General features: G+C 37.8%; 1 protein-coding gene across 1 annotated transcript in view; it reads left to right on the top strand.

The window, feature by feature from the left end:
* CADPS (calcium dependent secretion activator) overlaps window positions 1-26,587 on the top strand; it is a 445,600-nt gene that overhangs the window by 337,054 nt on the left and 81,959 nt on the right. Inside the window, 4 exon segments of the mRNA XM_054695215.1 lie at window positions 5,746-5,838; window positions 8,809-8,915; window positions 15,220-15,376; window positions 16,156-16,297. Coding sequence (XP_054551190.1) covers window positions 5,746-5,838; window positions 8,809-8,915; window positions 15,220-15,376; window positions 16,156-16,297 — 499 coding nt within the window.

Genomic DNA, 26,587 nt, shown 5'->3' with positions numbered 1-26,587 from the left:
TGTTAAGTTCCTGCATTATTTCCTGTCTCCAGTCAAACCCCCTACAGGTCCAAGACCTTTTGAAGGAGAAGAAAAGACAACCAAGCTTGCAATACTCACAACACACAATGTGTGTTGCCCTAGAGACCAAGACAGGCAATTCCAACTCAGCAAAGTCTAGAACTTTCCAGTGTGGGAACCATCCCACACTGCCTGTCATTTATACAAGAAACTAAATGTTTCTCTTTTTATTTTTGTTTTCATGATTATTCTGCAGATTAGTGTCTCAGAAACATGTTTCAATCACTGTTATCAAGGAGGATTTGGGGGAAAGAAAGAAAAACAAAATAGACCATGAGCCAATAACTGTTACTAGTGTCTCTTCTACTAGACAAAAAGATATGAAGTAGCTGCTGGTGATGATAATGTCTGTCATTTATTGAGAATTTAGTATGTGCTATAAAGTTACATGCATGTCTCATTTAATTCTTACAACTCTGTATTATATTATCGTAGTTCATTGTATCTGAAAGGCCATCAAGCATAAGAGACACCATTCATTTCTGTACTCCGAAGAATAAAACAGGGCTGCCAACTAAGTTATGACACACCACCAAATCTAAAATGTAAATTTTGAAAATGTTAAGTTGTGCCTCTTACTCTCAGTGAAGTAAGAAATCACTCTTTTGTGTACGGATATCTTAAAGTAGAGAGATGTTGAGCATCTTGTTCAAGGTTACTCAACTGATTGAATCTGAGGAGGCAGAATCTCAACATAAACTTAATTCCAAATCCCACACTTCCAACTTCTGTGCTATGAAACACTAACAATTTGTTAGCCATAAAATCCTGACACCAAAAAGGGGTTTCTCCCAATCATCTAATCCCAAACCTTCATTTGACGGATGGGGGAATCTCTTTCTTTCAGCAAGAGATACTGGCCCCACCTACAATCAATTAACTGATTTTAGCTTCCAGTATGACAGCTAATGACATCCAGTGTCCACATATTGGAATCCTATATGTACAACTCTGAGAAAACACTACCTCAGAACCAGCCTGGGGACTCAGAATTAGTTACACCAAAAATTTTAATCACTATTATGGCTCCCATAATTTTTTTTTTAGATTTATTTATTTATTCATATAAGGACTGGGTACAGTTAGAAGTGCGGGAGGGTGAGAGAATTCACCAGAGCCAGGGCCGGGAGCAGAACAGGCAGAAGGACTGAAAACACAGCTGAGGGGAGCAGCGGGCGGCAGGAGAGGTCTGCGCGCCATGTGGGACCCTCACAGGTGGCCAGGGATTGAACCGGCACTGCAGAGGCTGCGGGCAGTTTCGCAGCCCAGCGCTCAACCGCTGTGCACCAGGGGAGGCCCCTCCCATAAATTTTTTAACCTCCTTATTAAGTCTCACTATTATTATTTGTAAACTAAGCTGATAATGGCTGCTCATGAAGAATTTTGTTTTCTTCAAAAAGTTTAAAATACATATTCCAAATAAAACTATGAGCACAGTGCTTGGCATACAGTAATTACTCATTTTGTAAATATATATGTGCTGTTATCGTTTATTTTAAAAGGATACTTCCAAATCCAAATGCATACATTAGGCATTCAAATTGATTTCAGAAGTAGAATATGTAACAGTGCCTCTCAAAATTAACATTCAAACAGATACCTGGGGATAGTGTTAAAACGTAGATTTGGCAAGAAAAGGGAATTTGGGGCCCATATAGCTAGGAAATTCATAGAGGATCTAGACCCAGGGATAAAATATTTTCATGTGTTTTGCTATCTCCAGCTCCTGAGGTACTCTTTAATGTGACTGGGGGTCAGGGAAGGGAGTAGGGGAGCAGCATAGCCTCAGAAGGAGTAGGCTTTTATCTTAGTTAATGACCCTGATAAAGGAAAAAGAGCTTTGCTTTCCAAGGAACTGGATAAAATCCAGAGAAGACCCAGCCTGTGTCTCACTGACCCAGCCTGGGTCCCATGTTAATCTCTGAGCCAGTCATACCTGTGGTGGTATGGGGTGCTGTGATTGACCAGACTTGGCTTGCATGTCTGCCCCTGTGGGAAACATTGCTTGACATTCCAACAATGACCCGGTGGAGAGGGGAATAGGCAAGCCCGTGAGGAAGGTGTCTGCACATACAAGGGTAACTGTGGGCCTAGTACTACCATGTCTGTCCAGAATTAGGTGCAGTAACTCCATCATAGGGACAAAACTTGGAATACAAAGATGCCAAATTGGTGAAGAAAAAAATTACAGAAGTATTATTTCTTCCTTGTGGATACATTTAGGTTAATTGAAATAAAAACTATTTTTAATTATTTTAAGTCACATTTACTTACATTAAGACACCCTAAGTTGTTCTCTTGTTTGAAAGCTTAAGTTGTAATGCTTGCTGTTTAACCATTCAGCTTAGTAGGTTGATTAAGTAAGCTGGTTAAGAGAGAAAAAATAGTGTGGTTTATATCATACAGTCATACATACCTGAGGATGGGGCTGCATTCCAAGAAATATGTTCTTAGGTGGTTTCATCATTGTGAGTATCATAGCATGCAATTACACAAATCTAGATGATACAGCCTACTATACTCTTAGACCCTAGAATATAGCCTGTTAGTACCAGCACCATTTGTGCAATTCCTCATTTACCTAAATATTGTTTGGAACACATGACTGTATTATGACCAGAGAGCACTTGCTTTCTCATGAAAGCATGGCATCAGGCAGTATCACTGAGGATTTCCTTCCACCAGTATTTGAGGACCAGCCCTGTGCCAGGCATTGTTCTAGCCCTTAGAAATACATAATTCAGGGGGCAGCAGGAAAGACAGAGATGCATATAATTGCTATTACTGGGGGCAATACATGCCTATGTAGAGGTATCAGTAGAGGAGGTGGGCCTTTGTTTTGAAGGCCCACTCGTTCTGACATTTGAAGCCATAACTTGTTATCAAGGGGGTCTCTTAAAGGCTTTTGAGCAGGAGTCTGACAGGTTCAGGTATTTTACAGAGGTATTCTGTTTGCTGTGTGGACAATGAACTGCAGGAGAAAAAGGACTAAGGCTGATTTGGAGTCTTCAGCAATTTTTGAGTTGGAAATGATAAAACTAAAGTCACAAGTCTATCTCCTCGGCGAGAGTATAGGCACGTGAACTGAAAAAAAGGGAGATAATATCAAGAAATATTTAGAGTAGAATGGATTAGCCATACCACCCATCTTCGTATGGAGATGATACAAAAATGACTGCAATGAAGAGAGTAGAGACAATGATCTATGTTTCATCCAAATCTTTATTACCATACATTTAAACTATCCTGGGGATAGAATCTTCTGAAAGGAAGTGATGACAATGCAAGTGGATCAAAAATATGTAATGGAAAAACCCCACTAGAGAAAAGGTGTTGAATTTTAACCCTGAATTAAATGTGTGGTCAATGGACCCATCAATTTAGAAGGCTTTCAGAGTACTTAGGAAAGTACTGTGGGAAATGTGGTGTAGCTCCCTGTTTAGCTTTCTGTTCCTCCTCTACCCCCAAATCACAGGAAGTTGCTATGACTAGTTATTTTCAATAATATTATAGTACAAACCCTGGCATCTTCCGTGAACATCAGTAGGTTAGGACTTGGTAGCAAGTAGGATTTCCATCAGTCATATCTCTCATAGAATATTTCAGGGACTGGCCAATTCTCTTGCTGGAACCAGAAATGGTCAGGTTATTTAAGGGCTAATTGGAGTGTCTCTCACTCCTGGATGCTTCTCTTCCTTGGCTTAGCTGAGCATGCAGAGGAATTCTCTTTTTGTTTTTCTGCAGTCACATTTAACTCTCTCTGGAAGCCAAGCAGATTTAATTGTGTAAACATGAGCAATGGTAATTGAGTAAATGAAGTTGGAAACCAAGGTATGATGTTTTTGTTTTGCTCTGTGAGGAGAAAAAAAAATAGGGAGCTTGTTTTCTCTGGTGGCAAACCTCACTGTCAGAATTCTGGACAGACAGTTGGCAGGAGGGAATCTCTTTATGAATTTCTCATCAAGACCCATTGAGCTGAAACATGTATCTCTTGTCTCATGGGTTATGGATCAGTCTGGGGACATTTGATTGTTTTAAGAACCTCCAGATTGAGTGTTTCTATACATCGGTTGTTATCTGGGTGAGTGTAAGTAAGGGGTTTCCAGGAGAATTGCACACTCAGCTGACACACATTTATGGAAAGGGCCATGAGGGTGTACATTCAGAGATTTACCCAACTCCTGGCACAGTCAGTAAAAAATCAGATTTTAACAAAATGTAAAATAGAGTCCTTTTTTCTAATGAAAGAGTGAATACTTGCCTTTCTTTAGCTGTCATTTAAAACTGATTTTTCCAAATTCTATTTATACCCAATTTTTCCTAAACAAAAGATCTAAAGAAGAGCAAACTGGTAATTATTTTTTTTAGTACTGTATTCAAAGCATTGAGCTGGTCCTGCAAGAAAAGGATCTCATCAACTTTTGGTTTTAAAAGATGGTTTTGCCAGAATATTATGTTTATCTTTATTTCTCAACCTTTTAAAAAATAATGTTGCTAGAATTCCATCTCCTATAAGCCTGCAGTGAAATTCCTTTTCCCCATTGAAAATTCAAACAAACTTGGCAGTGGAGTCTGTCCCTCTCACCATACAGATTGCTTTATAAATGAGAACTATTAGAAAAGAGCAGGTCCAGGGTTAATGAGACACTCATTAAAGAGAGAGAACTGTAGAAGCTGACAGTGCTCTGTGCCTGTATGGAAGGAGAGGCTATTGTTGTAGGATGTTTGCTGTGCTGATATTGTAAACCACATGACAGATGGGTCAAGTGCTGATTACGGTATTCTAACATTTGGAATAGCAAGTAACATATTTGATAAGCTGGCAAGTTTTTATATATGATTCAACCCACAATATAAAAGCCATGAGAATTCCAAATTGAAAATAATTAAATGAGCTGGAAACAATCAGATACCACACATTTTTCCCCAAAATGACAGATTTTGACATGTTGAAATTCCACAAAGGGAACAAGAATATTCCCTAGCTCACTTGAACTAATAACGGCCCTTCATCTGCTTTTGCAAAGCAATTAATTGCTGCTGCCTTCTCACAATGTTGGCGATAACGATAAACATTTGCAGGCACCCTAGGCACTTTACAGAGACCTGTCCTGTGCATTGTTTTATTTTCCCTCATCAGCAATCCTGCGAGGAACACTCAAAAAGATATAGTCTCAATTTATAGATAAGGAAACCGAAGCACAGGAAGGCTGATGTAGAATATGAAAGGTTACATAGGACATTAAGTAGCTTATTAGGATGAGAAACCAGCTCTTCCAACTCTGAATACATCAAGTCATATTTCTGGTCATCTGGAAGGAGGAAGCCACTGTTATCATATAGGTGTTCTTTATTGTACAAAAGTGTCTCTTCTTTCCGTCAATGATGCCGCCTCCGTCCTTCCCGTGTATCCATTTGGAAAAAGACATCCAGCACTTGCATTCAGCCTCTGAGTGTCTCAGTAGGTTGGTGCTGGTGACACTGGTAAGAGTTGGGTCCATTGTCAAACAATGTCATATCTCTGTAATGTTGTGGTAACACCAAGACAGCGGCAACTCTCCGTTGGTATCATTTTTGCTTGGTTGGTTGTTCTTTTCAGAGTTCATCATCTTACTTTTTCACCCTTTGTTAAAAGTCACTTTGTCTCTTTACTTTTTCACTGTTTCTCTTCATCCACCTGAGCAGCTCCCCGGTCACCTCCTGGGCCTCCTCCACTCACCCAAACGCAGACCAGCATGTTATATCAGAGGCTCAAAGGCATGCCTAGGCCAAAGTCAAGTACTGTAAACTCCTTACCTTTCCTTACTTGGCAGCTTTCTAGTTTAGTTTGCTTTTCTGTTCATTTTCTTGAAATTTTGTCTCGGTTTAGACTACTACACTGAGGCTCTCGAGTTTGACACTATAGGTTTTGAGAGACTCGAAAGAAAGCATTTATTTCCAAATGTCCACATCTTTTTGTCTAGCTATGTCTGACATATGCAACATTTTCAAATCTCAATGTCAGCACAAAATAACATTGTTGTTGCATAACATTTTGCATGATTTTTTTATATGTTATGAGCTTCAATTCTGTTGTATGAAATGTTTACTCAGTATATTGTATATTTAGTCAGTGCTCCAGCTAATGTGAGATTGGGTGATAGGGCTATTGCAATACATCTAAGGACAGCAGAAGTGACAAAAAATTCATTTCTAAGCACAAATTTCTCCTTGACCTCTGTTGGGGGGAGGGAGGAGGTGCTAGAGGATTTTGCACAATGTTTTCTTTAAAGACAACATCTTAGAGAAGTCACATTGATACCATTTTTGCCATTTAGCTAGTCAACTCTGCAGATGAAGAGAAAAATATGTTGGGTTTCAATGAAATGGCTTAATCTATAGGTAATGCAATTGCAGCTAATTAGTAATAAAAGAAAGTCTGGCTACATGGGTTAATTGGAAGATCAAGTATTTTAGATGAAAGGATCCCTAACCTGCCAACTTTAATGGTTGCATGTTAAAGTAAAATTACAAAAGGTTTTATTAAACATACTGTCTGTATATATACATCAGGCATACACATATTTGCGTGCATGTGCACAAACTCAGAATGACTACGTGCACATACACACTGTATGTGTATCCATCGATAAATATTGTAGTCAATCTAAGAGTACTGCATATTAAAACAAATCTTCAGGTGGTCCTAGCTTAAGCATCTTTGGATTTCTCCACATGTAAAAATCATTCACAGTTTTTTTTAAAGTTCATAAAATGATTGGTGGGAATTGTTTCATCTCTGCATCATATGTTATGCACAACTAGAATTCCCTTACATTTGGTGAGTAGTCCACCCAAAAGGACAATGCTCTCTATTTTTAAAGCAAGAGATTTCAAAGATGTGCCCCAACTGGGATTTCCTGCAGATTTGTATTAATGTGCAGGCCTGTCTGGTTACTAGAAAATGTATGTAAGTATGTGATGTGTGTATGTGGGTGTATGTGTCAAATGGGTAATAAGCATAGGATGAGGAATTTGCAAATTGATGTGTAAATGTGAATACCAACTAATAAAAAATAGCCTATGCATATTTACTATCAAAATGCAAATACTTCACTCTACACATATTACCCAAACATATATACACAGTATGTTTGTAGAAATGCCTGAAAGCCTACTAATGAAATTATGATTATCTATTTATGATTATAAATAGGCCAGGTGCCCCCAAAATACAGAAATCAATCTTGTCACTCATCCTTTCTCCAAACATTTATTGCTCTGGACCAGATAATTCAATCAGCCCCTAAACTCCACACCTCTCCTTACTCAGAGTGTATCATATTCTCTCTCTGATCTGAGAATATTTGTATGCGCTACAGCTCCCACCTTCATTCCCTAACCATTTCCAACCACATTTTTACTTGAGTGCAGTACTCAAGTGGAAAGCATTGGAACTTTCCATTGTCCTGAATACAGAAAACTCATTTTCACATCAATCACTGGGTCTTGTTGGACTAGAACTTTCAACACCTCAGTAACCTTACTCGGTCTATACTTCACTCTTAACTCCCACAAGCTGAAACACTCTTTTTTGCATAGTGTGTCACTATTTAGAATTATTAAATCCTAAATTACCAATCATCTGCCATGTTCATTGCCTGTCTAACAAATAAAGGGAAAATAATGAAGTGTGCTTTTTTTTAAATTAGTGGCTCTTATGTATTTATTTAAGCACCTGTGCTAACCGGTCCTTATTGCCATTATACCCTAATGTGACCTCAGTGACTGAGGCTCAAGGTTGGAAGCATGGAATACAGTTCCTCTGTATGTTCAAAACTGATTGATTTCAGGAAATTTCAATGACTAAACAAAAATTTATATTTTTAATTTTACTCTTCCCCCATCTACTTACCCCCCAAAAAGTTTGTAATTTTTGGCCAAGTAATGACATTGTCAAACAATGGCAACTTAGCATTAAAGTAGATGCCACAGAAACCAAGGTACTGTCCATTCTTGAGTCTGATAAAAATGCAATCCTTTCAATACTATAGAAGCACAAAAACAAAAGCTTGAACTACATTGTTGCCAAATAACTGATAAAATTTCAATTGTTTAAACCAGTGGCACAAAGTGCCATTACTTTATCCAATAACCTACCCCCAACAACATTTCAATAATTCTATCCTGCCTTCTATCTAAAGGTTCAGAAATATCTATTACTTTCCAGTCTTCCCCCATGGACAACTTTAGAACAGTCAGACCTTTGAAGCTGCTCTTTAAAAATGAATTTTCCTATACCTGTTAAATGTAGACCTATAATGAAAAACAATGTTATTGTATTGACTGTTAAGGGACAAAGTCAGGGAACAAATATAGCAGCAGTCAAGATTAAACTTCTATTACATCTTCCCACTTCAGGCAGCAAGAACGCAGCCTAGAGTGATATAAGATAGTACATGTATGCTGTCTTTAAAGAATGTGTGTATAAATGTCACTACATTTGAAATGGGCTGTCAGACTTTATAACTTAATATGCAAATTTGAAGCTGGAGCACTGCTTTTCTTAACATGTATTATAATGATGATGGTGATAATAATAAAATGGCTTTATGGTTTGCTCATTACTAATTACATGGCACTTAACATTTGCATGAAACTTTTTAGAAAAATTAATAACTATTTGAAATTTTTTATCCACTAGTTCTAATGTCCACAAAATTAGCCTGCCTCTTTCACTGAATTTTAACACAAATTCTTGTACTACAGAAAATGTAGGCCGGTTAATCACTCCTGCCAAAAAGCTTGAAGACACAATACGTCTTGCTGAACTAGTCATTGAAGTTCTTCAGCAAAATGAGGAGCACCATGCAGAGGTGAGCAGGTGTGGTGGGAAATGTCCCTTGGTCTCATTAGCTGAGGTTGCAGAACTGATTCTACTGGTGATGTTGTGAATAAGATGCCTTAACACCCCTTTTCTTTTAACTGGACTTGCAAAAAGAATGAAAGTGGAAGTTTTGCAAGGAGAAGCCTTTGGAAGGTTGTTTAAAAACAACCACAAAGTGGTTGCATATTACACAAGCTTAAGTTTTCAGATGTTTCTAACAACAAGAAAAAGAGGTGAGTATATTTTATAAAGCTAATTATTCAAGCAGCATATGGTTATTGTCCAAGACACACAAAATGCTTTTTGGTCTTTTGTGGTTGTTTTTGTTGCCACCACTGTTGTTTTTATTTATTTATTTTGGTGTGTGGCTCACAGGCCATCTTTTAAAATTTATCTCTGTAACTCACTCTGCTTGTATTAGAGTCTTTATTCATTAACCTTAGATGATCCAGGTCACCCAACATAATGAAAGAAGCAAATTATTCTCTGTTGTTCAACTTGTCAGTTCACCAGCATACATTAAATAAAGAAACTTCCTTTTTTTTTACTAACCACGGTCAAAATGATCATTTCAATCATAATTATAAACCAAGGGATTTCAAGGCTAACTAAATGCCAAACCTGTAAAGACTTAACTGAAGCTAATCCTTCTAAGAAAAATTCCAGGATTTCATTATGGTCAAAATATTGTATTTTGTTTCAAAACTGCTTGCTTCAAAACTGAGATTTAAACTCCTCTCTCTTAAATTTACCTTTTTGAAAAATTACACTAATTCTCACTTTTCTTCTACATTCAAATATACAGCGTAAGGGGAAAAAGAAATTCCCTAAAAGTAATTTCTCAAACACCTACAATGATCAATCCCATGACTAAATGAAAATTGACAGTGTAGTTAAATAATATATAATACACCATAAATCCATCATCCCAGCTGATACCTGATTGCATATTTAAATTTCCTCCCTGTTTTTCTACTGTTCCACTCAATCTTGGCTGATCGTGACAGGGAAAAGAGGTATGTGACTAAACCGAATGAGCCAGCCACCTGCCTTCATAGTCTGTGCATGCCCTTCCAGTACATGTCTTCTAATGGGACTTTTCCTGGGTGCTCCTGCTTTCTAACACTGACCCAAGGAATGTAACAGCAACTTCCAGTGGACTGCTTGTGAAATGGGTGGCCCTCCACAGCAGGGTAAACGTGGGTGATTCTCTTGTGCTTGCATGAAGCAATCGATATACTTAACCACAACTGCAGTTACATCCCAGTAGATGCCTCCTATCTGCCTTGATTCTGTCCTTAGCCTGTCATAGTTTCCTATGTCTGTCTGTACCTACCTTTATTATAGCAGACCAGTGCCAAATGTAGTAACCAATAGCTAACCAGAGTGATACTAATCTTCCTCTACAACTGTCTGTATGTGAATCATATATACAGTATTTATATATAGAGAGAGTGCCAAAGAATTATTATTTCCCCCAAACCCTCTGGGAATGGGTACAGACCCCTTGAGGCAGTTATCACAAACTCCTGCAGCTCCCAGTTATCACAAACTCCTGCAGCAATGTAGAACCCGGAGAGAGACGAGAGGACAAATCAACAATCTGCAACCATAGCAACTAAGAGTGAACTACAGGAACATGAAATTTAGTTAAGCTAGTTTTTTTTTTTTTCCTGCTCTATCCTATCAATATATGATGGTCTTTTCAGATTGGAGGCATTTGGGGTTAAAATGATGGTAAGTATGTTCTTTCTGGGTATCCTCAAAATTGTATCCAGAAGGGTAAACGGGTTCTGAGCTGTCCCTGATTTGAGTGACTGAAACTTTTCTCACGAGGTAAAACCAAGTCTACACATTTTGAAGACATGCCTATAAAGAAGACATGGATATAATCACAGTGTGATTTTAAGAGAAGAATCGAAGGAAAAGTACAAATATGCTTGATCTAATCAAGTTCTTTTGAGGTTGCTATGGCTAAGAAATAATGGATATTTTTCCAAAATTAACTCAAAAGAGATACCAAAGGAAAGTCAGTATTCCAAAGAATGAATTTTTTTTTTCACTTTTCCAAAAAGCATTTTTTTTCTAAGTGCTAATCATTATCTTAAACTTGCCTAATAATCATTATCATGAAAGTACTTTAATCTTACATATTCAGAGCCAGTCAAGGAAAATATATAGGGTAGAAATAAATTCAGTTCTGTTCTTATTTACTAAAGAAGTAAGAATGAAAACCTCAGTGTACTAATCGACAACAGTTAGCTTTTGAAGAAATGTGCAGGATTATTTCTCACATTAGTAATTTCACCCAGTCTCAAAATCTCATTACTTAATCTGAAGTTACCTATCTGCTGAATGTTTAGGGAACTCCCTTGGTGGTTCTTGAAGCAATAGAAGGCAGTGACCAGCAGCTCGGGTTCTTTGACAAAAATGTCAGAGCATGATGAATTCCAACTTTGCCTCTTTCTTGCTTTAGAAACTCCACCTGTTTACTTAGCCTTTCTTGTCCTGTAAATTAGAGATAATGATAGCATCTGTCTCAGAGCATCATTGTGAGGCTAGAAGGCCACAATAAGTAAAGCATCTGGTATTATGCCAGCACAAAGTAAGCATTCAACAAAGCCTAGCTATTAAATAATACTATGAACAATTTGCTAAGAAAACAAAACCTATAAATATAATCATAGAAAGGATAAACCCTATGTAGATCCACCAAATGAGTGATGCAGACAGAATATGTTGAGAGGAGAGTGGGTTTGTTTCAAGGTGGAATGGCCCAGAAAAGAGCCACCCTCTGTCCTCAAGTTCACATACAGATTGCAGTATCTGAGGATCTCTTGGCCCAGTCCCACCCCTGGTCTATCAGATCAGTTCATCAAAATCTCACAGCAGGGAGGATATTGAGAAATGGTGATTTTTAAAGCTACCCAGCTGATTTCAGGGCACAGCTGAATCAAGAGCCACTAGGCTATAGCCGAACCCATCCAACTTGTCTTAGACACTAAAGATGAAGATTTTGCTGCTAAAAGAATGAAGTATGGACATGTTTTTCTACTGATCAGCACTCATTGCCATATTATCTGTGTGCTCAATGAACTCTAAAAAGACACTAAAGTCTATGCATTGGATTTTGGCTATGCGGCTGTGCTATTTGGTGACAGTATACCAATGAAAGTGACAAATAGACACACACACACACACCAGTAAACAATAATCCTTAAAAGCATTTTAATTTCAATATGAAGTAAGTAAATGTCCTGGGAGGAAAAAAAAAAAGGCCCGCTAGCTAAGAATTCCTCATCTACATACACATGTACAGTATGTTCTAGAGTTGTCACTTTTATCTCTTAATTACACCTTAATTCTTCTCTCAGGGCTGAAAGCATTCACAAACGTGCACACACACACACTCATACACAAACACAAATTATACCTTCATGCATTGTTTCTTCACCTTTCCAATCTCTCTCTATGTATACGTATGTATATGTATATATGTATTGTGTTATAGAGAGGGGTACATATATACATGTAGTTTGTGAACAAAATAGATCGTGTATTCCATGTGGTAGCTGTACCCCTAAAGCCTTTGAATATTGAAAAACACTGGGTAAGTATTTAAAAACCAATGTATTATTTGTTATTGTCTTTCTAAAGACTTCAGATACCCACAAACATTAAGTTAACGCAAGTACAAATAGCATTCACCTATCAAGCAAGCAAAAATAAACAAATTTGTGTGTTTTTTTTTTATAAAGCCTGCCTTTCTACACCAATCATATAGACTGTTCATTTTATTGAAAATTATGATATGACTTTTTGGTTGGCTGTTATTGTTCTTGCCAGAATCTTTTTCTCCTCAGAAAATCAGGTTTTGTTTATGAGGTTCTGAAAGAATTACCTGGAATGAACTTCACTTCTTCTACAACCAAATATTTGAATTTTCTTAGTTCACTGGAATCTTAAATTCATATGCCAGACTTCAATAGTGAAAAGTCCCATAATAGTAGTCATTATTCTTTGTGATGATACATATATATTATGTATAATATATATTATTAATACATTTGTAGATAATTGCTCAATGATGTGTTGTTTCAACCATGGATTAAGTTCTATATAGATAGTGGAAGTGGATGTTTATTATGGGCTCTGGTTTGTAACTTTTAAATAAAGCTGGTAAGAACCAGGTATGAGGTTGGGTAAGAAATGTTGAATTTCAAGCCTAAGTGCTTGGGTTGATTTTTTTTGTTTTGTTTTCTGTCACTCTAGAGCAAAATCTGGGAAGGCACCTGAGCCTGCCCACTAACTGTTTTCCTTGGACTTACCCTGAAGTTGTAAAGCTAGTCAAATAACTAAAGAATAAGTGCCAGCCAACATTTGGCTTGCCTTTGAATTTTGCAAATATTCTGCCTCAGGATTGATGAGATCCATCTTTCCATATAAGTCTGGGGGTGGGAGTGGGTGGGATGGAGGATTTCTTCCTCTGCTGGATTTAACCTGGAAGTCAGTGGAGCAAGCCCCAAACCCCAGGGCTCTCATCCACAGTTTGTAAAACTACAATAAAACCTCATCGATTCAGACCCAAATACTTGATTTGTGAATTCAGTTGCAGATGTGGCTCTTTTCATTTTTCTTAAGTAAAGTGTTTCACATGATCTCAACTTTTTCTGGAAATTCTAAGGGCTTTTCTTACAAGTTTCATCCCTCATTTCTGAAATTAAATGGTCTACCTCTGACTTCACTTTATAGATCAATTTGTTTATAATTATTAGCAGTTTTTTAAAAATCTTTTACATTTATGACATATTCATACAGTTCCTAAAGAATGCCTTTTACTTCGGTGACCATGTACAGATTGCATTTAAAAGCAGCAAAATGATACCTTTTTTAGAAAGTCCAATAATATAGGCTTTTTTGCTGCAGACTGGTATCTGTCCTCTCCCATTACTCTGCATCAGTGAGGTTTTACTGTAAATTAAAATGGAAACAGCAGGTGTCTATTTCCAGTCAAGTTGGCCTTGCAGAATGGTCCATGACTTGATTTTTTCCATTTAATTTGCAAACCAGCCACATGTTGATAAAGGAGAAGTAAGTAAAATGAAATCTCATGAAAGCAGAGAGGTGGACACCCAGCCTGCCTCCTAGTGGCTGTTAGAATATCCCCAGATAACTAATAGATCACAGAAAAGCTTGGCCATCGAACACTCATTTATGGAATTATTTCCATAATCATCTTCCATATTTCCAAACGCCTTCCCATTTTTTTTTTTTTTTTTTTTTTTGGTGAATGCTCCGGAAAGTGTTTCCAATGTAAATACTTTACGGCGTTGGGTGGGGACGTGGGGGACAAGATGGGGCTGGCGGTTTGTTTTTGTTTTTCTGCTCTCTTTGAAATTGGCAAAAAAGGGCCTGTTGACACCGCCACTCATTCTGCATGCTCCCTGCCAGAAATGATTAGTCAACATGCATGCATGCCTTTGAATTGCATTCACATCTGGCCTAGTCCGATGTGAATGTTGCCCCTGAGACCCTGCACAATGATTTCCAAGGACCCACGTGCATGAAAATGAGTTACTTCACTGATATTTTTTGGTTTTCAATGTACATATGTGTCCAATCCCAGAAAAGTAAGTCCTAGTCTTACTGAGTGTCTCCAGCTTAAACCTGAACTTTTCTATGGACAGGATATAAAACCCGAGGCTCCTTGCTTAGAGATTTTTGACTCAAAAGTTTTATGATAATTTCAGCAATGGTTTCCTTTGACTTGGTATGAAATAGGAGTAACCTTTCCAATGTGTAGGGAAACGTAAGTCACTGACCTTGTATGAGAGCATAAGACAATTAAACCCCAGATGTATAATGAGTAAATAATAATTGCAAATTTTCAAGTTAGACCAGCAGAAAACCCATAAACACAGTGAAGAAACTCCCAAATTCTAATATCTTAGAACAAGAACTAGCCAACAACAATGCTAAAGAGCATGACTCTACACATACCAAGTTATTGTAAACTGAACAGAAGTTCCACGTCTGTCATTTTTACAGCTGCAACCTCTGACCCGCAGATCAGAGTAAAGACTTTCTAAAGGCAGGCCTGGAATTGTGGAAAACATTGCCTTTGGATACACAGAGGCACAATTGTATCAAAATGCTGTTCTCTTTACAATACAATTACCAAACCCTGCTGGATGCACTTTTAATCTTAACAGTGAGGGCTTGAGTTCACATCTGATGTCAAAGAGAGAAGCTCATTGCCTGTTTATCTGTTGTTTTTCTGCCAAATTTCAAAGGCCTTTGCGTGGTGGTCAGACTTGATGGTGGAGCATGCCGAGACGTTCCTGTCACTCTTTGCAGTGGACATGGATGCAGCATTAGAGGTGCAGCCCCCAGACACATGGGACAGTTTTCCACTGTTTCAGCTGCTGAATGATTTTCTCCGTACAGACTGTATGTATCATCTTTGACTATTTGACCTTCCTAAGTACTGATCAGATGAACAGATTGCTAAAGCATCTTCATCCCAGACAGACTACAGGCCAGTTATAGCTCTTCATAATTTTATGACTTAAAAAATAGTCTTAGATCTGATCTTAGATCTTCCAACAAGTGTCTGATTGCAGAGAAGCCCATTCTTAAGGAGGCTGAAGAACCCTACACAATGTGAAGTGGGACCCTTCCTTGTGTGTTTTTATTTGCTCTGGAACAAGTTAATATTAACTTAACCTTTTTTACATTTTCAGTTTTCTACTGAAAGAGGCTTTCTAGAGGAAAAACCTTTTCTAGCTAAAAACACTCCCAACATTTCAGAGTACCTTCTAGTAATATATCGCCATAGAGTGGACCTTCCTCCCCAGGGAGAGAGATGAGTGAAGGGAGTGGGGACAGAATATTCTTTCTTCTTGGTAGCTTTATGAGAGGAAGGGAGGTGATGCACAGAAAGTGGGGAAAACAATGTCATTGTTATTTTTGCTTTTTGCAAGAGCAGGACAAATGGATAAAATGTTCTTAACTCCCATTTTCCTTTCACACAGATTTCAACATTAACTTCAATCCTGTACTCTTTTCCTTCTCTTCTTCCCCACCCCTGCAACCCCACCCCCACATCCTACCCTACCGTTTCTGTGGAAAGAGTATATTTAATGTACAAGACAGACTTCTCTGTGTGTACATTGTATGTTGAATACACAGCTGTGGGTTCTTACCAAGCTTCTGCTTATCTGTTCTAGATAATTTGTGCAATGGAAAATTTCACAAACACCTGCAAGACCTGTTTGCCCCACTTGTGGTTAGATATGTGGATTTGATGGAGTCCTCAATTGCACAATCCATTCACAGGGGCTTTGAGCGGGAGTCATGGGAACCAGTCAAGTAAGGAAACCTCTTTTGATACCATAGGAGGTTGGGTGCAAATGACTGGAGAGTCAGTCAAAAGTGGGTTAATCATGTCTTGTGATTTTCATTGTTAGCATGGACAGAAAACAAACTTGTATATGTTTCCAAGTATGACCCTTTTCCATAGTGGGAGGTGGAAGAGGTTGAGAAATATTTTATGAAATGAAATCCTTGTTTTATTGCACATGATAAATATGGGATAAGGGATTTAATCTGTCTGTGGTAATTGTTCTGTGTGTCTCACTCCGGTGGTGTTATTCATAGGTATTGATGTTTCCCAAAATGTGTTCCATAGGGATCTATAAGGCCAAAGAGTAAATATTTAGGCTTTCACGCTCTAGGATATCTGCCACAACTACTCAAGTCTGCTCTAATAGTGGCAAAAGCAGCTATAGGAAATAAGTAAATGAACCAGTGTTCCCTTACTTTTATTTACAAAAACAGAAGGCTGACCTGTGGACCATAGTTTGCCATTTTCTGGTGTGAGCCTTGGAGACACTCCTCAAGAAAAGGACTTTATGGCCAAATATGTTAGGGAAACTTGATATAGTCATGTGTCACTTAATTACAGGGATATATTCTGAGAAATGCGTTGTTAGGTAATTTCATCATTGTGTGAACGTCCTAGAGTGTATCACACAAACCTAATGGTACAACCTATTGCACCCCCAGACTGTAGGTGCAGAGCATCAACACAGACGTGGTTTATGGTTGACCAGAACAATGCTGTCCATCACCTGACTGTACACCCCACTCATCCACCCCACACCCTTGTATCCTACAGAACCATAAGGCACACCAGCATAGTTTAAAACTCTACGACTACAGTAATTCAGAGCTTTGTTTTATTCTGCTTAACCCAGAGTTTCCTGAATGTATTTGACTACATTTTTGTAATGGGATACCTATCCTGTAAGACAAATACAGGAAATCCTGGGGATCGTGAATTTGACGATTTCTTTAACTACTTGGCGTATCTTAGATTCTATTTGATTTGGTGCCACCTCTGTTTCCCAGTGGGATGGAGTGAAGGGTGGAGGGGAAGGCTGTTTCTCAAGGCTAACAGAGGTCTGTCTCACACTCCCCTTTCTGGAGAACTGGAGGAATGCTAGATGGAGAGAATTTTCCTGTATGGGTTGAAAGCCCCAATAATGACTGGTATTGGTATTGCTCTGTTAGAATCCTTTTTGTTTTCTTGTAAGAAAATTATCTTGTTCTTTCTAGTCTTTTACTTCTTTAGGATGTAGCTACCATTATGGAGCAAAATCAGGGTATGTACAAGCCCACATTCAGGTGCAACAGACATGCAATCAACTTTTTCTCAGTTTGGAAGTTTTGACTTGGGTATTTAAGTCATTTTCCGAGTTGAGGTATACCATCTGATATTTCACTGAATAAGACTTTGTATAAGAGACAGAAAAAAGAAATTAATGCAAAGCACCCTCCCTCCCTTCCATGTCTTAGCCAGAAGAAAAATTTCTTGGCTTACCCACTAACAACAGGTTAGTAGGCAGTAGCTCTTCCTCTGCAAGAACCAAGAAATCTAAATTTTAGCTTTGTATTCACAGGTTTATAATTGTCTCTTGATATGACCCTGCTGACTTTTAATTCATGAAAATAAAACTGGGAACCTTGAGGATCAGGCATTAACGAGGGTCTCTTTTTTTAATGCTCACAACAATCAAAACTGTTGTTCTGTGGAGAACAGTTGCAAAAAGGAAGAGGTTAAAATGAGTGATATCCACATTTTGAAAATAGCATTTACTTATTTGGATTTAATTATGGAGGCTAACGCTACCAACACATGGGAAGAAATGATTGGTGTCCTTCACTATTTCTTAAATAGCCCTAGACTTGGGGCCTCATCCTCCATTTACTAGCCAGAATGCAAGATTTGACCTCTATGAGCTTGCTTTCTCATCTGCAAAACTGATTTTTTTTAAATGTCCCTACTCAGTGTCTGAGAATTGTTATGAAGTTCTGTGATAATGTCCCTGAAGTCATTTTACAATCTGTTAAATTCTCCAGAAACTAAGCAAATGACTGTTATTCCTTTGAAGCATTAAATACCCTATAATATTATCATAAGAAAAGAGAGAAACAAAATCATTTTCACAATAGGAAGCCTTAGCCTGGAGTGTTTTGTTAGGGAATTTTTTAATTAAAAAAAAAAAAGGCTAACTTGGATCAGTAATTTAAAGATCTAAAAATTAGTGAAAGATTAATAGTTGTGAATAATAACTTGAGAATATTTTATTTAGAATTGTGGGGGGGGGAGAGTTATTTGTGTTGCTCTTCCCATCTCTGCTGTTGATTAATATTTGTGGTTTGTTCAATTCATGCTAAATGGTACATGCATTTCACACTTTGTAGAGGTACTTAAAATTACCACCTAAAACATAAGTGAAGTTAAAATTCTTTATTAGCTATTTGTAAATGGAATGTGACATGGGACAGATTTACAGCATGTCCAACACAAAATGGAAGGTAAAAAGAACCTAGGGACACACTTACATGCCAAGAGGAGATAGTCTCTATATACTTCTACCATTTGAAGAGAGACAAAGTATAAACTTTCATCTGACTGCCATTTAAAGGGTTGATAAAGGAACAGAATCATTTTTTCTTTTTTTCTTTTTTTCCCAAGTAAAGAATGATCTTTTGGAATGCTTAACATTAAAGTTACCAACAAATGAAAATCTGACAGATTTAGTTTGCTAATCTTCTGTAAATTCATCACATTCTTTTCTTTCACTTTTCAAAAGTTGAGAGTCTAGGCACTTGATTTTAGGTAAAATGACTGAAGTAAGCATTGTAGAGCTTACTTCAAGAAAAATAGTATTCAATGTATTAAAGAAAAACAGCCCTCTGACAAGACAAATTTACCAATAGATTGAGTTTGCTAAAACATAAAGATATTCTTTATTCAGATTTTCTTATTTCAGACTCATTAAAGAAATTAGAGATATCCTCATCAATATGTAGGTGGCTGGTAATGAAATGGACAAGTACTGGACTTGGAGTCAGAACTCCTGACTCTGCCAGTAACTTCCTGGGTGACCCTGAGGAAACCAGATGACCTTCCTGAGCCTCTGTTCTTGTCAAACAGGAACTTTGATTACCAAAGACTTTTCTAATGCTGACGTTCTTGAAACTGAATGTCTATATTCACCCCATATATATATTTGATCACTCCGTCCTCCCTAACACCTGGAACAGGTTCTAGGACTTAACAGCTACTCAGTAAATATTTGTCAGTTGATTGACATTTATTAAGGAACCCATATGAGCTGAAAATTCTAAGACTCCAATAGGAAGTCTATGGGGAGGGGAAAGAGAAAAAGATAAATCGCCCTAATAGGGAATTTCAATCAAATTGGATCTGATCAACAAACACACAAGAAAAATTACTTTAAATATTTACTAATATACAAAGATAGTAAGAATTTATGAGAGCATAGAGTAAAAGGAAATGAACTTATGCTAAGGAGTCAAGAAGGAAACAGTTTGAAGCATAAGATTTCAATATGGCCAAAGGTGCTGGGAAAAGTAGAAATAGGAGAGAAAAAAGAGTATCACTCAAAACAGTGAGTGCTTGGTTAGGGCCAGCAAGGATTATAAAGGAGATAAGCCTAGATTTGGAGAGACGGTTGAGAACTCCTAAAATTGCGTGGTTTAGAATTTTATTTTCTAGGTCATGCATTCTAAACAGGTGCTTACAGCTCCCAAGCTGATGAAAACTGGATCTTGGAAGGTGGAAATCAGAAAAAAAAAAATCTCAACCTTGTTATATAAAGATATAAAGTATAGGTACATAGAGATGTATGATATATTGGTGGTATTCAAATTTCACAGGAAGGCAGATGGGGGCTGGTGGTGATTATGAATACACAATACACGGTGGGGAAATAACACCCCAAACTCTAGAAAGATGTCACAGAGGACCCATGTCCCTAAGTAGAGATTAGATCTAAGAATAAGCACTGCAAGAGGCTTTCATGTCCAGAGCGCTAAGAGAAGACAAGACATACTGTATATACGTTTGGTAACAAATAGCTCATAAAGAAAGCATTTTGTATCTTAAATCTAATTCTGTCCATAAATTGAAAGCAGAAGTCTTTGTGAGAAGACTCAAACAGAGCCTGTCTGCATGGAGACACAATCGTGATTAGAATTTAATCTAAAAGTAAGGAATGACTCTACTGCTAGTCATTTCCTTCAGTAAAAATGAGATATCCACATATTTGTAGCATTTATCCATGTGATAATAACAGATAAGAAATTTTTAATCCAGTGTTCCAGGGATGGGCCCTTTGACTTGAATGGAGCTATCCTTTTTCAACAGAGTTACGAAATGAATGAGTTTAATTTTTAACATGTATCAGTTGCTAGGATTGCAATTCACAGTTCTTATTTATCCAATTATGATCCTCACAGAAGAACCTGATGGACTTGTTTTTAGGTAGTTGTTAAGAAACCCTCTAAAATAATAGTTTTTTATATCCATTGACAGCTTCATCAACCTTATCTGACCTGAATACTACTAGAAAATTCCCCCTTTTCACATGTATACAGGTGAACTGTTGTATATGGAATTGCCTTTTTGATTATTAATGTAAGTTATTAGATCCAGATTAAATATTAGTAACATTAGTAATACACTATATTATTTTGCTAAAAACATAAATATCGAGTATTTTTCAGCCTTTTGAAAATAGAGCATTATAACGTATCACATGAAGGAAATGTTTCTATGAATTCAGTGCCATAGTCAAGCCAAAATGTCATATTTTACAAATACAATATGTTCTGATAAAGATAAGTATTTTTTTTTAATTTTTGTATGCAAAGTGAAGCTCGTTTCTAATTTGTGTACCCACCATCCACTAATATGTTTAAATTAAATTGCTTTTGCATGCATTTGTATGTTATTCATTGCTAGCTACTTTTAATTTGCTCAGAATTGACATTTTAACTTTCCAGACTGCCATCTCTACAGATCTCCTAATTCCTTGATCATTATTCAGTGTGTGTATCATTTAATGATCACATTTGCTTATATAGGCTTACACATGTCTCAGTGGAAATCGCCAACGGTTTTGTTACATGGCAGTGCTTAAGACTGAGAACCTCCAGGGACTGAATTCAAAGACAAATTCCCCAGTTATAGAGAGAAACATGCAAGGAAAAGTTCCATTTTCCCTTCTACTTAATAGTCATATTTAACTAATCTCCTGACCATTTCTACAAGAGCACCCTTTAGTTTCAAATAGAGAAACATAAATGGCTTTCCCAGAATGTGAAATGTATGGTACAAACCTATGAGACACCTGTTTCCATAAGGAAAGAGAATGCCAGCTTGGCAAGTCTGCATTCCAGGGTTTCCATCTACAAGCCATTGTGAAAGGGTAACTTATTTCCAAAGGGTGACTGTAGTGTCCAGAGTTTTTGACCCACCAGAAGACTTGCCCGCCTAAGCAAACCCAGAGGCAGCTCCAGCCCTTGCAAGAGTTCTGTTAGTAAAACGCAGCTTGCCCGGGGCAGAGCTGCTTTGGCAAAATTTGCTCTTCTCCTGCAAGATCCAAAAAGAAAGCCTTAACTCCTTTGCCAAAGTGCTGTCAACTCCACTTAAACAGGAAGGCTCTTCTCAGATGCAGAGTTAGGCTGGGCTCTACCGTGCCAGTGACTTTGGCTGGATGGAACACCCTTAAAATGCCACTACAGAGACACACAGTGCCAGCTTGTGGAGCAGTGTATGACACAGTCCCTCCAAAAAGATCTGGTTGATTTGAGTTGGGGTTTTTGTTTTGTTTTATTTTCTCTCTTTACTCGTAAAGCCATCCATCTCTCTTTATCACATCAGGTGATCAGTCTTTGTTCAAAAACAAAAAACTGATAGGTCACTTTTTAAAAACTTGTACTTTTTAGCTTTAACTTTTTACTGAAAAATACATAGCTTGGTTAATTTTCACAAAGTGAACACATCTTGTAACAAACACAGATTGAGAAACAGAACATCCCCAGAACTGCAGAAGCCTCTGTCAGCCTTTCTTTCCAGTCTATCTCACTTCCAAGGGTAACTACCATAACATGAGACTAGATTTTAAATCCATCGGTCAAAGAATTTATCCTAAAAGCTGAATTTGGCATTCTTTTCTGACATGTCTTTGTATGTGTCTGTATGTGTAAACATTTCTCCATTTTAACTCACATAAGTTTCCATTACCTTTAATTGTTCTGTAACAGTATTCCTTCTTGATACAAGTCCTTCATCTTCGCCATCAACTCTGAGCACCCCATTCATTGCACACACACCTGCCTTCAGAAGTAGCAGGAAGAATTCCACATCTTTACATCATCATTGCATTTGCCTTCAAGTGGGTGAATTTCCTGTTATATCTTGTTATCTGATATCTGACTTGAGCAATGTACTTCCATCAACAATAATTTACAAATAAATGTAAGAAAATGGAAATGTTCCACCATTTAGATCAATCCAGCTACTTCTCAGCAGCCCTAGCCATGGTAATGTCAGCAGTTCCATGAACTTCAAGATCCTAGTGTGAAGCCAGTTCTAGATTCTCACAGCAATGGATTTGAAAACCAAAGGTCCCTTCCAAAGGCAGTTCAGTAAGGTGACCAGTTCTGTTTAGCTGTCCCATGAGTGTCCATGCTTTTAAGTTGCTCTGTGGTTAATCTTTCTTCCATTAATTTTTGTCATTTCTCTCTACCAACTGAGCCACACCACGACTCCCCATCCGTAAGCTGCTTCTAAAGTGTGTTGCTTGAGTTTTTGCTGTTGTCTTGCTGTGGACTTAACCAATTTATTTACAACTCTTGTGTGCTTCTGCCACATCTGCATTGTCACTGTGATGGTATTTTTCTTTCTGTCTGTTTCTTCCACAGGAGTTTAACCAGTAACCTACCCAATGTGAACCTACCCAATGTGAACCTTCCCAAAGTACCAAATCTACCAGTTAACATCCCTCTAGGCATCCCACAAATGCCTACTTTTTCGGCACCGTCATGGATGGCTGCTATATATGATGCTGAGTGTGTATTCAGTTCACATTAGATCTAATTTAAATTTAAGTGATCTTGGCATGGATATGTATTGTTTATTTCTATACATCCTATATAACAGAGATGGAGATGGATAATTAGACATATTTTGCTGATCATACAGAGACAATATTGTTTATTTCTGGCAGCAGCGTGTTTGTAAGATGTTTGCTATATATACAGCACTAACAATTTGCCTTACGCCCACTGAACGCTTGAGGACTATGTCTCACTTCCTGAATTCTTTTGCAAAAGGAGTCTGCCCATTTTGGGTGTTTTGTGTGTTGTTTTGTTTTTTTCCAAGCAAGTGACATGACTTTATTAGGAGTTACTCATCCAAAAACAGTTCAGGAAGCCTCTTTAATAGACTGGCCAGTCATCTCTGGCCTTATATAAACCTAAGAGGCAAACAGACCTACCTTACAGGTGGTAAGATTCTTTTTTAAAGAAAAAATTCCTAGAGATGTTTAAACCATAAAGTATATGTCTGGTGTCAGCAAATGGCAGGATTTAGTAACAGTATGTTCAGGGACAAATGAACACATCTGAATGGAGCAAGCTTTAGTGGTGTAAATGTGCTGTAAAGGTATTCTCCGAAGTCATGAGACAATATGGAGTGCTGACATTGAAGTAGCAAGAAGACCTCTAACACTGGATTTAAGCAACAGATACTTCAATTTTTTTGTAGTTGTGTCTGTGGTATAAGTATAGAGTCATAGTTTATATCCATCCATACAAATGCCAGGGGTGCAGAGGTTTTACTTTTCTTGGCGTCTGACCCACCCTTTTAAGGTCAGCAGCTTGGGGGAAAGGAGGTTGCATAGCCATTTCTTCTAGCTTAGGAAATGAATTCTCTCTCTTCTTTTCCTTAGCAAGAAGAAGATCCAGCACCCCTAAATTCTACCTCAGGGAAATTAAATTAGAACCATGTGCATGATTTAATAAGTGAAGTAAGGTTTAGCGATTCTATACCCTCCTTTGATCCTTTTCTTAGACCACAGCTAATTATAGGCCAGATAAGCTTTTTCTTGAAAGAATAAATTGGCACATTTTCAAAGGGAAGTGTTATTATCAAAGGAATAAAAAATGATCTGAAACTGGCAGTGATGTTTTGAAATCTCAAAATCACATTCATCAAGATGGCCCTCAAGAATTTTATTTTTGCAGAAATCCAGGTAGAAAAGGGACATTAAAATGACTACTAAGTTCCTCCAAAGCAGTCTAATATTTTTAAAAATTTATATTCATCCATAATGAAATCATATGGTCAGTGTATCTGATTCTCTTTAAAAGATGAATTAAAACCTCAAAAAATTTGTATCTGAAAAAAATCTTCTAAAAAAAAACATAAATCATATTCATGCTAAGATGACTATATTAAAAGTTAGATTAGGTAATACTCTGTTCAAATTTTTAAAATAAATACCTGAAAGCTTCTCTTACCTTCTTCTGTGCATGCTCTGTGATATTGTTTTTGAAAAGATATGAATCAAGACATTATAACAAAGCAGATAATGGTCTCCGTTCAATTAATTAAGGCATGAGTGGGAACACATTTTGGTAACTGCTCAGCAATCAAAATAATCTTGGTGCTATTGCCTTAACATTAACAGTTTATCTTAAAAATAAAAAGAAAATATTCTTTTCCTCATGTCAAAACTTAATAATAAGCTCTTCAAAGAAAAAAAACCCTAGAAGAATTTTTTGAAACTCTGAAACCAGATGGGTGTCAAAATGTTGTTGTAATAAATACCAATTATTGCATTCATATGTACTTAATGATTTAAAACATACAACCATGCAGTTCCAAAACGGGGTTTAGACTAGACAAAGTTGGGGTTTCTTTTTTCCCAAGCATAGGATGGGTAGGGGGAAGGCTAAACTTTCATGGAGAAACAAGGCAATCCCCCATTTCTGAACAATGCTTATGACAGTATCTGAAAAGGTGTAGAGTCTCAGTCACCGACAGGAAATGCCTGATTCTATATCTTTTCATAATTCCAGTTTCCTCCTTTGCCACCTTTCATTTTAAGGACGTGTTTCCATGTTACCTGCTCCTTCGTGTCAGATACATCTACGTACTGACCTCAGACTGGTCTGTCCTTGAAAACATTAGCTTGTTGGTCCAGGCCATAGGCTCCCTCTCGGCATGTTGGGAGTTTGCCCCCTCCCCACCCCGCAGTAGCTGTGTATGCATTTATGCACTAGCTATATTTCTCCCTGAAGCATTAATTCAATGCAGCTGGCATCTGTCACAATAGAAACACCCACTCTCATCTGTTTCTATAGACGATGTCAGAACAAGTGGTAATGCATGGTGTGTTGGACATTTTATAAATTACCGTGTTAGCATTAGTGGTATGCGAGGAAGGGGGTGGGGGGTGGCCACCCCTCAGAGCTCCAAATGGGATTGTTACCAAAGAGAAAGCCAGCCAGAGGAGGGCGAGAGGGTGAGATATGGAGCCTTTCCCTGTATTCAGGCTTTCTGTGGATGCCCCGGTAAAAGTTTCTTAGACGTCATTGTACAGAAAGGAATCAAGACCAATTTCTCCATCTGTACAGAGGACTGGGTAAGATGGTACATGGTAAAAGAGCTCAGGTTTTGAGCCCTAAAGCTTTGCAAATATTCCTTGTCTACTTAACTCCCCCCATCCCTCCCACCTCACCTCATCCAGGGGCCGCCTATGCAATAGGCTGGTCTGTGAAAATTGGAATAACAACCAAAATGAACAAGACTCTTGGACTCAAGGTATCCCGATGTACTCATTTCCTTTTGAGTCACCCCAGTTTCTTTCCAGCTCTTCAAAAGAGAAAGCAGGTCCTCGCTCACCACTTTGTTAGCACTGTCCTTTTAAAACTGAAAGTGTTGTGCAGTCTCCAAGAGGCCTCCGCTCTGGAGGGGAGCTGGGGAAATGCATGAAACCCTAAATCTTAATAACTGCATGGTGCCATGTAGTTATTATCTGTTGAGACTTATTTCTCCTTCTGGTTCGTGGCCTTCATCTGAATCATCACATGTGTTAATGTGGTTATTAAAAGAAGGCTGATTTTTACCATACACTGTTCTCCTAGTTGTTGTGGGGCAACACCTTCCTCAGACTTCTCACTGGTCTGGAATAATTGGCTGAAGAAATCAGACTGTATGGTAAAACTCAAAATCTGCTGGTGGAGATTGCCCCCACCTCCACCGCCAACATGCGTCGT

Source organism: Talpa occidentalis, unplaced genomic scaffold, assembly GCF_014898055.3.
Source record: "Talpa occidentalis isolate TD23 unplaced genomic scaffold, MPIMG_talOcc4v2.1 talOcc4.10, whole genome shotgun sequence".
Taxonomy (NCBI): Eukaryota; Metazoa; Chordata; class Mammalia; order Eulipotyphla; family Talpidae; genus Talpa; species Talpa occidentalis.
The sequence above is the reverse complement of the archived record's forward strand: the minus strand, read 5'-3'. Positions and strand labels throughout refer to the sequence as shown.